A 13,631-nucleotide genomic window follows, 5' to 3' on the forward strand; every position below is an offset into this window, starting at 1 on the left:
GTATATGTTGAAAAAAATTTTTTTATATTTCTTTGTGGTCATAAAATGAAAAGTTTACTTTGTAATGGTCAGGTTTTGTTATTATTGGGCTTGAGTCATAAAAGAATGGGGCAGGAGAAAGAAAAGAGAGAAATATTTGAATGAACAGAATTGCTAATTGGAATAAAAATTTGAGATGGTTTCTACAAAAAACATTTCTTTAATTAATGGGGAAATGTGAGCAGAATTCCTATAAATAACCCACACAGTCACTTCTGTTTACCTAGCAGTTAGAAAAGTGAATACTAAGTGACTAATTTATTGGAAATTTGCAAAAGCTCCAAATGCCAGCTTTTCAGGAAGAGCATGATTTATGTTCAAAGTCTAATCCAATGTATAGGAGGAGCCAGGAAAACTGGAGGGAAGAGTGTAGAAAGAGGCCAAATCTTATTATTTCCCTAATGACCACAAGTACGCTTGAATTTTTATTAGGTACCTATTATAGGGTCTTAAAAGCCTACGACATCAATGATATAAGGAATCTTAGGAATCATCTGTTCCAACATCTTTATTTTATAGAGAAAGAAAGGCTCCCAAAAAGGAAAGAATTTGCCCAAGGTTACCCAACTGGTCAGTGGCAGAACAAGAACTAGAACCCAGGACTGTGGACTTCCAGTTCGGTGTTCTTACAATTATACCATCGTACCATTATATCATGATACCTCTATCTGTTTTTCACAATGCTAGGCATTGTAGAAAATAAAAGAAATGTGTTAGGTTAGATCTTTTTCCTTAAGGAGTTTTGTTTTACTGAGAAGGTGATTAAAGGATGTGAAATGACAATATAAGTCACTTAAAAACCCTACCTTGATATTTCAAAGTTCCATTGCATCTTTTTATATGTCTTATCTTCCTTTCTAGACTGCAACCTTCTTTAAAGCTGGGACTTTGTCTTCATTACATTTTCCTCTCCCTCCCCAATCTCCAACAGAGTGAGTGCTTAATAAAACTAAATTGGATTTCTCTTATCTCTTCTTAGAAACAATGTCTTTTTTTGCCATGGTCTGACCTTAGCAGAGAAACCAGACCTAAAAGAATTAGCTTTTTGAGTAGAAGAAAACATGTTCACAGTACTAACCTTCCAGACTAGGGACTACAGTTCTGATTATACTTGGGTATTTCTCTCTTGTCTATGTATGAAGTATGCCTGTAAACTATATGTACAAGTGCTATATATAAATATATAGCATGTACATATATATACATAGTGTATATATGTATACATTCTCATCCTCTCTTGAATAAAACCATGGAAGTGAATCTTAAAATGCAAAAGCCTTCCTCCCCTCACCCCATCGCCCTAATACACATATGAACTTAAGCAGTTAAGTTTTCTGGAAAATGACCACTGTCATGCTTGAACTGGACTAAAAGTTAAAGGTGAAAGAGTCAGATTCCCTCCTGTTCCCTGTGCATCCACATCATATACAGGAATGAGATCAACAGTAGTGAGAAGTTCAAACTGTGAAATGACTTATGTATCTACTTATCAGGTTAGAGGGAAGAAGGTTAATTTTAATACAACTGGAAAGACCCCGGATGGTCTAAAGTCCCTCAACTGAAAGGAACTGTGAGGGAGGTCAGAAAGAGCTAATAACTGGTTGCTATGCCTGGTGCTACCATCTTGAGTGTTATTCTGAAAAGAGATTCATAGCTGATGCATAAGTGAATAGTTTCTAGGCTTAAGCTTAGAAGGAAACTGCTGCTAAGGAAATAATTAGGCCATGTGTAGGTCAAAATACTAGGAAAGAGACAAATGGGGGGAAAAAGATAAAATTCTTATTTGAATGACAGCAGCCATACTATATTTTCCAGTGTTTGATAAGTGGGTGTGGCTTTGTTCTCTTTCCTTACTGGCATGTACCATCTTTGTATACTCATTCATTTGACTTTCTAGGTTGCCTTCCATCACCAGAGTGTAGAGTTTAGTTAGTTTATACCTAATTAAACAAAAGACACACAGTAAGATATGGCAGACAAATTCAAATTTATTGAGACAGACAGAAATGCAACTATTTAGGACTACAATTAATCATTTACAATTAACCAAGGAGGTTAGCCATGAATTCACATTCCAGGTAAATCTGTATGGAAAAGCATTCAGAATTCACTATACTAGTCTACTTTACTATGGTCATCTACATTGCATCTACAGTAGGGACAGCCAAATGACACACTCAGTATTTGGGTGACATTCCCCTTACAACGCTACACATTTAATAGGAACAAATGTCAGCAGCATTGAGAAAAAAGTATAAAAAGACCAAAATCACCCACTGTAGAAAGAAAGGTCTCTTGGATGTTATTGTACAGTGCAGTTGATGCATCAAACAAACATGAATGATATATGGGAAAGACTTAAGGGAAAAGTACAATGGACCAATTTGGTGGCCTGTGGTGAGAGACAGCTGTCAATTTCATATTAGTTGTCACAGAGAGTGGGGGTGGGGAGGCAAGGGGCATTGGAAGGAGGGCAAGGGAGACCTTGCTGTAAAACCCCAAATACCGTATTAAAACATTCCCAAGTTAGACACACTGAAATTGAAGCCAGGTTTAGAACAGCAAGAGACACAACAGTTATTTTTCCCAAATGGAAAATTTAGATTTGAATTGGAAATGAAAAAAGAAATATTAAATATTTAAGACCTCCTCGCAGCTCACAAGGAATTTCTAAATCACCACATTAGGATGCAACTTGGAAACTGGTTCTAATAGGAAAATGGGGAAACAGATCAAGATGATCACTGGGTATCTGGGGTTTTCAAATGTACCTAATCATGGTGGTGGAACTCTAAGAGTCTTTATGACAGAAGGTAAAGCCCAACTTTCACCTCAGATGATGAAACACACACTTATTCTTCAAGTCTCAGAAATGAGGCTTGTAAAAAATTGTAGTTTTCAATGAAAGTGATTTAAAAGCTTTTCAGAAGCCTGACATTGACCTGGCAAAGTTGAGCAAGAATAGTGTTACAGAGCTTTGCTCTAACCACAGGAATAGTTTTGTATTTAAGGTTCTAATGAGTTCTAATGAGTCAAAATATCTTCTTAGAGCATCTCCAAAAATTGAGCATCATTAACTTGCTACAAATTTTTCACAGAGCTCTCTTATCCATCATTAAGTTAATGTTAAGGAGCTCTGAGTGTCATCTTAATTTGATACTTGTCATAAGATAATTAGGTAAATTAAAATCAGTAGTTCACTACATTCCTAAAAGTTTCTCTAAGCAAAATCAATGTGCCAATCCTAATGAGTTCTCTGGTGCATTTTCAGAGCTACTTGGAGTTATTAACAATGATTTTTCTCTTGCAGTCTGGATTGAAAGTTTTTTTCATGCATTTTTAATTTTTAAGGGATACATTTTCATTAAATTAACAATTTTAGTAAATTAACTGCAATTATGCAGCTGTTTCCAAACTCTGAGTTCAAAGACTTGGCCAAATAGAATCCACTTGAACCAGAGATAACACATATCAGATCTTAAGACTCTGCTTGGTTGTGATTTCCTAACAGGAGTCTCCTGGTCCTGCAATTTGTAACACACATAGAAAGACACATTCTATTAGAACAACAGACGTATGACCTCCTTGTTCTTGGTTCTCACACATTAGTAGCTGAATAAATGATATGCATAAGCAGGGAGAGATAACATTAGATGTTACGGTGTTAGTCTAGCCAGCAGGAATGGGCAACATTCAATTCAATGGGGGGAAAGGTAACCAATTGTATCATAGTGACTGGTAAACTAGAAGGTTGACCAAATTTTTGCCCAGCGGATCGAATGCAGTGGTATAGCCTAGGCACCAAATGAAGAGGAGGCCAAACCACCAAAGGGTGTATTGACTTCATTTGCCAGTTAGTTTTTCCATAAAGCAGGGTGCTGAATTGATGAAAATATAATAATCACTTTCAATTGGGGAAGAGGATGGCCATGAAATTGGCTAAGGCTATATTGAAAAGAAAATCTTTGGTGGGGGAAAGAAATCTTACTTAAAAGGTTTTCAAACCCCTTTGACCTGCAAAAGGCAGGGAGAGAGCAATTCTAAGGACTGAATGGGATGAAGATCTGCAGGGTTTGCAATAACCATGTGGTATTAGAAATCCCTTCTGCCCACGCGTGGAGATTTAAAAATTTCATAAAAATCTCTTGGGATGAGCAAAGTAACATAGAAGAAACTTCTAGCTTTATAAAGCTATGCTCATCTGTATCTAAAAAAGAAAAATAAGGGATTAAAATTGTATTCTTTCAATCTATTTTTCTACTCCTTAATTATGACCCCAGTTTTGTGAAGATGCCATGAAGATTTCCTTTTGATTCACTATCCTTTGATTTGATTTGATTTTTTTTTGCCAAAGTGTGAACCCCATTATGAATCCTACAGAGAGTAGATCCCTCTGGGGATGGGCAGCCAAAGATAAATAATTGCCAACACGACCAAGGGCAGGGGCATAAATGAAAGCTGAGACACTGAGAAAAGTATATTTTTCTTATTATTTCTTTTTTTTTTAAAGTAGACATCAATGTGATAAGAAAATGCCTGGAGCATACTTTTGTGGGCTGCATATTTATAATACAGAAGACAGGATATCCTTTAGAGCTTTCTGCTACTAAGAATTTTACTTCCTCCTTAAATGCACTATAGGCAAAACTGTTTAGCATTAGCTTAAATCTAGTCCTAACACTCCAAACTTAATCTTTAAGCCAAATGCTAAGATCATAGAACAAGTGTGGGCTACAGGTTGGTCAGAATAGGTGGGATTCTCTCTCTTACCTCTAACCCCTGGTTAGGGTCTAGGCATTGGCATATTTTCAGTACCTATCAAACCTCATTGCGTTCTACATGAAGCTATACCACCATGGTCCTTCTGTAAAAGCTGGAGTCTGTAGAGGATGCTGGGAAGGATAACCTCTGCCTGCTCTTAGTCCGATTAGAGCAAAGGTTCTTGGAAGACTGCAGTCATCTCTTTGGACCATAAGTCTTCACTAGTAAAGGCATGTGAGGCTGTCTGTAGAATATAATCACTCCTTTGTTGCAAGAATAGGTCAAATGCAAAAACGAATTTTAAATGTTCAATTTTAATGAAACATTGTGAAACTTTATATTTTTTTAAGAGAGCATTAGATATGCCTTAGGAAAGCCCTGTAGGAGGACCTGGAGTAAGAGGGGAGGCAGTAAACAAGATGGTTGCCTAAGGAAGTCTGTGAGATGATATGAAAGAGACAGCTTATGACGCTGAATAGGGTGAGAATTCCATGGCTTCTGCAGGAGAAGTTGTTTAGGCAGTCTGGGGCTTATCAAAATCAAAGAGATTTTCAATAGCCCTGCTGGTGCCTGAGAGAAGAAACTGCGTCAGCCTGCAGGTTACAAGTGCCAACTATTAATGCAAAAACAGTTTCTACACAGATTTCAGATTTTCTCCTTCTGGAAATAGTAATTGTCTGGACAGGCTGGCATCTTAATTACTTCTCAACTGTGTTCTCCAATGATTCTAAACAACTATCTCTTCCTATATAGGGGTATAAGTATGTGTGTGTGTATGTCACACACACACACTCTCAAATATATAGATATAAATATACATACATAAATATAGAGACAGGCATCTGGCAACCATTCTATAGTAAAGAGAATGGCTCCCCGAAGGGGCTGTTGGCAGAATTAAGGCCATTGTTTTTAGAAAGCCAGAAGTAGCTATGCACAGGAGAATAAATTTTTAATGATAAATATCAGGGATTTTTTGGGGGGTGGAGGCAAGAGGAGAGAGCTCAATGAGGCATTTCATTTTTCCCCATATCATCTTCAGTACACAAGAAAAGCAGCCAGCCATTGCAAGCAGGTCTAGAAAAAAAAAATGTGTCATAATGAACTACCAGTATACACAAGCAAAATGGGGTTCATTCTTTCATCCAGAGGACTTCGTTCCCTCCCCAGTCAGAGTTTCATATAAACTACATAATTGTTGACAGAAATTCTCCTGAAGGGGGGCAGGGAAGCCAGGAGCATGAGAATTTGTTTAAGTGAATCTAATTGTCCCCAAGCCTAAAACCAACAAAAAAACAAAACAGAACAAAACAAAAAAATCTACATCCCCCAAATAGCCATACTCAAAATTGGAGCACTTGAGAAAGAAGGAAAGCTGTCTTCCAAATTATCCACAGGATACAAAACATAACAGTGGAGAGGAGACATTTGGTGCCTAATGGTTTTAGATACAATTGTTGAGTTGTGATGGACTTGTGATATTGTGCAAAACACATGTCCTTTGCCCGCAGGGGACTACCATATATAGCCAACCTCATCTTCCTTGTCATCATCCTCATCTTCGTCATCTTCGTTTGTTGCCCTGACATGGATTTTCAGTTTCTCATCTTTGTCATTTCGTGCCCCTCCATGTTCTTCTTCCAGATCATCCAGGAGAACCACGGCGCCCCCACTGCCAAAATCTCCTGAGGTTTCTTGTTCTTCTTCTGAAAAATTGTTTTTAAAGCAGACAAACACAACAATATTAGAGGTGCCTCTCATCCCATACTCTTGGCCACTGATGAGTTCTGTGTTTGCTCTGCTTCCCTCTTGTCTGAAGGTAGAAAATAGCACTTCCCAGTCAACTTGTGAGGAAAATACTAGCATTCCCTTTCCCACTTGAAATGATCAACCTGAGGATCACAGGAGCAAAGACTTAGAAGAGGCCTTAGAAAACCTCTAAGTGTTAGCTTAGAGACCAACTCCATCCTTTTGAAGATGAGAAAACTTAAGCCAGAGAGTTAAGTGACCTGTCCAAGGTCACACAGGTAAGTGGCAAAGCTAGGTTTGGAACCTAGGCTTCCTGACTCCAGATTCATAGTACCTTCCATTCTAAACCATTCTATAGACCTGTAAGTGACGTTTCAAACTAATCAAGTTCTAAAGAAATGATAAAGGTGTTTGTTTAGCATTTTTAGGTGTAAAAAACTAAAGAATTAGATGCTTGATACTAGGTCTTAAGAAATGGCAGTATAAATAACTTCACTTAAAAGCTGAATCCTACACTATTACATTTCCCCATCTGTATGATAATATAGCACCCACCATCATTTTCTAGTCATTACCAATTATTCTCTGTATTATGTTATTTTATATCTTCCTTATGCCATTACAATGGACAATCCTTGAGAATGGACACTTACTAAAAGTATGTTGATTATTATTCCTTTGGTAAATTTAGCAAGGACACATACTCTCTCCATTTGAATGTCATCTGAAGTCCTAATTTCTAAGTCCTCTGTATATTCCCTGTCACCTCCCCCTAAAACTCCCAATGTAGCACTCTAGAAAGTTACTGTTGACTGACTGCAAGTAGTAGTGTGTCTGAATTACCCTCAAACTGTGATAACTGGATGATGTCCAGGGAGTGGGGTGGGAGCTTAATGCCACTACTCACCACAGGTCACAGCTCCTTGCTTCCTAGAACCGGCCAGCTCATTCCCATACTTATCCACACACCAGCACTGTCCTGTGCTCCCATGACACTGGGTGGCTTTGTAGTACCCTTCATCATTGCAACGGGGAATGAATGTCCCTAGAGGAAAAAAAAATCCCACTTTTATCAGAGAATTCTCAGGTTCCACATTGGAATCAAACCAAAACAAGCTCAGCAAAGACTCCCCAGGATGAAAGAAACAGGATGCCCTATGGTCCAAAGAATTATCTGCATATATGGTGGTGATCTCAGTATCACGACACTATTTTTGACTTCACAGGATATCAGAATTGGAGGGAACTTGGAGATCTTCTAGAAAACTGAAGCTCAGATGACTTTATGACTACATACTCAAATGGCATAGATGTGTATGTGTGTGTATATACATATATGCATATGTATATATGTGTGTACATACATCCATACAGATAGCATTAAGTAAATTGGTGGTAGAATAAGCATCAGGACTCAGATCTCCTGATTCCTAGCCCAGGTACTCCTGTGCCTGTTCTGCTGATGGGCTCATTTAGGTAGGCTTCTCAATGGGCGGAGCTGCCAACCTCCTCCCTCCATCCACCAAAGTTCTCGATGGAGTCAAGACCTGGCATACTTCTTTGGAAAAGTTGATTTAGAATTATTTCAATGAAATGTTCATTCATTCACTCACTCATTTATTTTCTACATTAATTTATTCTTCATGTTAAAGGCAGAAGGTACCTTTGGAATCTGAGAAGTCTAGAGGGAAAAATAAGCCGTGATCAGATGGCATCAGGAAAAACTTTAGCTTAAAAGAGATATTTATATACAAATTCCCAAGAAGATCTGGAAGGGAGAACATGTGGTGAACTAGAAGGAAAACTTGCCTACCTATCAAACTACTCCATGAAAAACTTATCAGCAGACAGGAAAATATATATTTGTCTTAATTCCCCAGACTGGTAATAAGCCAGGTGCTGTGCTGAATCTACAATATAATAAAACTAACACTTTTTCTAAGTAGGCAGTAATTATAACTGATTATAATTTGTTGTTGCTTGTTCCTGGGTTGCTCTGAATGCCCTCTGAATACACGGTTATTACATCAGGAGTTTTTCCGCTGGGGAAAATAATTTGTAAGCAAATAAATAGAATTCTTGTTTGCCAGCCATAACATTTCAATGTATTCTAGTCTTAGATGGAGAGAATGTGATGAGAAGATCTTTCATATCATATCCTCAGGAAAAGTCAAGAATATGATTCATTGGTTGGTGAATAATAATTATGTCATGTCATCATCCAGGGCTATGCACCCCCTAAGACAAGTGATAAATATTAACTGATGAGATAGAAATATAGCTCAGAAGCATTTAAATATAAAGAAATATTTTTTGTTGTAAAATATGTGTGTATATGCATTATCATGTATGTGCAATATATATACAAATATATTTGGCTTCCCAAAAGTCATAGTCCAGCTTTAGAATACTAAAAAGCTGAACCACGATTTTTGGGACACCCTTTATTTGTGTATCTATATTTACATATACATATAAGGTGAGAAGAAGCATTGTTTAGTAAAAAGAAACTTCACTTAAGAGTCAGGAAGATTTGGGTTTGAATCCCATTTCAGGTGCTTATTATCTGTCTGGCTCTGGGCAAGTCAGTTAACCTCTCTTGTCCTCAGTTTCCTCATCTGTAAAATGAGGGAGTTGTACCTCTAAAGGCTCTTCTTACTGGAAATTGATGGTCCTATGATCTTCTGTCTTCTTACTTTGATACTTCCTGATGGTGCGGAGTTCTCTAAACCTCAGTGAGGCCCTACTAAGTAAGGAAGACTTTAAATATAGGTCCTCTGACAGCTCTCTGTTTATGGCATAGTAGGCAGAGTGCTGGCCTTGCAGTCACAAAGATCTGAGTTCAAAACCTACATCTAAGATACTAGCTATGTGGCTGGGCACATTCACTAACCTCTGAGACTCAGTTTACTCATATGAAAAATTGAAATAATGATAACTATAGGACCTCCCTCATAGGATACTTGTAGTTCTCCAATGAGAAAAAGTATGCTTTGCACACTTTAAAGGGAAATGTGTCACTTATTTGTTGTTATCTGAGGACTAATCTGGCTAACTTCGGAGTGACAAACTATTTTGGTCATAGCAACTCGAATACCATCTACTGTGTTGCAGAAAAGCTAAAATCTTTGTCACCAGAGGAAGTGCCCACACCCACAAACTCAGATTGCCTTGAAATATTGAAATGAATATATCAATTATCTTTCTTCTGCCATTAACTAGCTGAAGGACCTTGGGCAAATTATTTCCCTTCTCTGGAAAATATATCTGGTCTCTTCCCATGAGTAATATATGAACAAATTAGTTCATTCATTACAATAAGTTTACAAGGTACTTTATCTATAATAATGCTAAGAAGGATGTGAAAATCATCTTATTGCCCCTTTAAAGCAGGAGAACAGGTTCAGAAAGTGGCTTGCTCATGTGATCATACAACTGATGAACTTCACAGGAGAGCTGAATTGGATGATCTTGGAGGACTTTTCTAGCAGGATCCCTTTGAGATTTCATTCAAACTTCAGACTTTATTCTATATGTAAGGTCTCCTATTTCCTAAAATGAGACTTTGTATCTTTTCTTTTCTTTTTTGCTTTTTGGAGGGGGGAAGGTAGGGCAATTGGGGTTAAGTGACTTGCCCAAGGTCACATGGCTAGGTTTTGTGTTAAGTGTCTGAGGCCGGATTTGAACTCAGATCCGTTGTATCTTTTCTAATGATAACAACTCTCACTGACAACAACCCCATTCACACACACACACACACACACACACACACAGAGTGCACCAGCATCACTAGGAAATCTCTCAAGAAATTTCCTCTTGCAGGGTCACAGACTATTAGTCAAATGGGAACCTAGACCTGAGCCATAACTCTCTGTTTGGAGATTCCTTTGGGTCTGACCATGGCAAAGCACATCAAATCTACCCTCAGCTGACCTTGGCTAGAGAGAAAGAGGTTACACTGAAACTTACGAATGTATTTTGCATTTGATTCCTGCGCACTGGTAGTCATTTGGTTGGTTATTTACTTTGCACCAAACACAACCAAAACTTCCTACCTGGCACAAGTTTTCTTAGAAATGGAAAATCTAATAAGAAACCTCAAAAAATCATCTGGGGCCAGCTAGGTGGCACAATGAATAAAGCACCAGCCCTGGAGTCAGTAGGACCTGAGTTCAAATCTAGCCTCAGACACTTAACACTTACTAGCCATGTGACCTTGGACAAGTTACTTAACCCCAATTGTTCTTCCTTCCCCCCTCCAAAAAGAAAAAAACAAGTCTCTGGTCCAGTCTCTTATATTAAAGAGAGTTATCCCTGTCTGGTATTGTAAGGAACACATATGCGTGTGCACACATACACACACATAAACACATACCCTTAATCAGTTTCCTTATCTGCAAAAATGAAATATTTGGGCTAGATGAGCTCTAAGGTCTCTTTCAGCTCTGGCCAGAGATTCTGAGGGTCTTCCCCTCCCAAATGTATTCTTTTGTTAAGACAAACCAGGCCATCTTTTGTCTCAATTCTTACGTAGCCTTTAATTACGGAATGGGTATTGCCTCAGACAGACTAAGCCCGGGGAAAGACCTTAACCTTAAAAAGGGCAAAGTCCCCCACTGCATCCAGAACCATTGCCAATTCACTCCCAAGTCAAGATATCACCCTCCTGATGTCATTGGTCCTCTTTTAGAATGAAATCTGTGAGCTATAGAACTTGTGACAGACAACTAAGGCCAAAAAATGGTGGAATCAGAAGTCATGGGTTCCAGTACCAGGTCCACCGATTCTTTTTATTGTATTTTTCAAATGCTTTATTAATTTCTGATTTACATCATTCATTTCCACCAGATTGTGAGTTACAAATTTTCTCCCTGTTTTTCCCCTACCCACCACCCCAAAGTAGCAGTTCCACAGGATATCCCATCCTCCAAACTGCTCTCTCCCATATTTTCTCCTATACCCCTTTCAACTTTTCCAGTAGGGCATGGTGGATCTCTATGCCCCAGTGCCTATATATCTTATTTCCCAATTACATGTAAAACAGTATTAATAATAGTATATATATTTAAACATTAGATTTTAAAACTTTGAATTAGAGATTCATTCCCTTCCTCCCTTGTCACCCACCCTTACTGGGAAGATAAGCAGTTCAGTATAGGTTGTACATGTGTAGCTAATACAAAACAATAACATAGTAGATATACTGTAAAAGACTGACTATATTTCCCTCCCTCCTATCCCACCTCCCACTTTTTCTATTCTCTAATTTGATCCCGTCCCTTTTCAAAAATGGATGCTTCCAACTTCCCTCCCCTCCAGCCTGCCCTCCCTTCCATCATCCCCCCTCTGATCCCCTCCCTCTCTACTCTACTGTAGGGTGAGATACCCTATTTAGTGTGTATTTCATTCCCTCCCCAAGCCAAATTCAATGAGAATAAGGTTGACCCATTCCCTTTGGCCTTCCTATTCTTCCCCTCCATTGTAACCATTTTCCCTTGCCTCTTCTATATGAGATAGTTTACCCCATTCTGTCTCTCCCCATCTCCTCTCATTATATTCCTCTCTCACCTCTTAATTTCACCTTTTAAGTATCATCCCTTTCTGTTAAATTGGTCCTGTGCCCTCTATCTATATATACCTATAAATATATATATATATATATACACATTCACATATGCATTCATATGCTCATATACCCTCATAAATAGACATATATGTATATATATATATATATTTCTATTCCCTTCAAATATTTTAATACTGAAAAATGTTTCATCAGTTACAATTATTGTTTTTCCATGTAGGAATGTTAATAGTTCAACTTTGATAAGTTTCTTATGATTCATTTTCCCTGTTTACCTTCTCATGCTTCTCTTGCTTCTTGTATCTGAATGTCAAATTTTCTATTCAACTCTGGTTTTTTCAGCAAGAATGCTTGAAAGTCCTCTATTCCACTGAATGACCATATTTTCCCATGAAACATGATACTCAGTTTTGCTGGGTAGGTGATTTTTGGTTTTAATCCCAGCTCCTTTGACCTCCAGAATATCATATTCCAAGCCCTTCAATCCCTCAGTGTAGAAGCTGCCAGATCCTAAGTTATCCTGATTGTGTTTCTGCAATATTCAAATTGTTTCTTCCTGGCTGCTTGTAATATTCTCTCCTTCACCTGGAAATTCCAGAACCTGGCTATAATATTCCTAGAAGTTTTCTTTTTGGGATCTTTTTCAGGAGGTGATTGGTGGATTCTTTTTGCTCTATTTTGCCCTCTGGTTCTAAAACATCAGGGCAATTTTCCTTGAGAATTTCTTGGAGGATGATTTCTAGGTTCTTTCTTTGATCATGGCTTTCAGGTAGTCCAACAATTTTTAAATTATTTCTCCTGGATCTATTTTCCAGGTCAGTGATTTTTCCCATGAGATATTTCACATTGCCTTCTATTCTTTCATTTGTTTGAATCTGTTTCACAGCATCTCAATTTCTCATAAAGTCATTAGCTTCCATTTGCTCCAATCTAATTCTGAAGCAATGATTCTCCTCATTGAATTTTTGAGATTCTTTTTCCATCTGGCAAATTCAGCTTTTTAAGTCATTTTCTTGTCATTTCCTTTTTGAGTCTCTTTTGCCATTTGAGTTAGTCTGTTTTTTAAGGTGTTAATTTTCCTCACTCAGGCTGTTGACTCTCATTTCATAATTTTCTTGCATCATTCTCATTTCTCTTCCCAATTTTTCCTCCACTTATCTTATCTGCTTCTTTTTTTTTTTTTAAAGCAATTGGGGTTAAGTAACTTGCTCAAGGTTACATGGCCAGTTATTTCTGGGTGTGGTGCTGAGTATCTGAGCCTGGATTTGATCCAGGTCATCCCAACAGTGGAGCCGGTGCTCTTACTCGCTGAGCCACCTGGCCGCCCCTAAGCAATTGGGGTTGAGTAACTTGCTCAAGGTTACATGGCCAGGTGTTTCTGGGTGGGTGCTAAGTGTCTGAGCCCGGGATTCGATCTCCAGGTCTTCTCAACACTGGAGCCGTTGCTCTTACTCGCTGTGCTACCTGGCTGCCCCTCTTATCTGCTTCTTAAGGTCCT

At 38.2% G+C, this 13,631-nt stretch overlaps 1 protein-coding gene across 1 annotated transcript in view; it reads right to left on the reverse strand.

Moving 5' to 3' along the window:
• Nucleotides 1-2,009: 2,009 nt before the first annotated feature.
• SPOCK1 (SPARC (osteonectin), cwcv and kazal like domains proteoglycan 1) overlaps nucleotides 2,010-13,631 on the reverse strand; it is an 875,982-nt gene continuing 864,360 nt past the window's right edge. The window contains exons 10-11 of the mRNA XM_069091897.1: nucleotides 7,457-7,594; nucleotides 2,010-6,506 (exon numbers count right to left, since the gene is read on the reverse strand). Of these exons, the coding sequence (XP_068947998.1) occupies nucleotides 6,316-6,506; nucleotides 7,457-7,594 (329 nt within the window). The 3' untranslated portion in view covers nucleotides 2,010-6,315. The remainder of the gene's footprint in view (nucleotides 6,507-7,456; nucleotides 7,595-13,631) is intronic.

Source organism: Petaurus breviceps, unplaced genomic scaffold (assembly GCF_028583685.1).
Source record: "Petaurus breviceps papuanus isolate PSGF00001 unplaced genomic scaffold, PetGlider_PUasm1.0 189, whole genome shotgun sequence".
Classification (NCBI taxonomy): domain Eukaryota; kingdom Metazoa; phylum Chordata; class Mammalia; order Diprotodontia; family Petauridae; genus Petaurus; species Petaurus breviceps.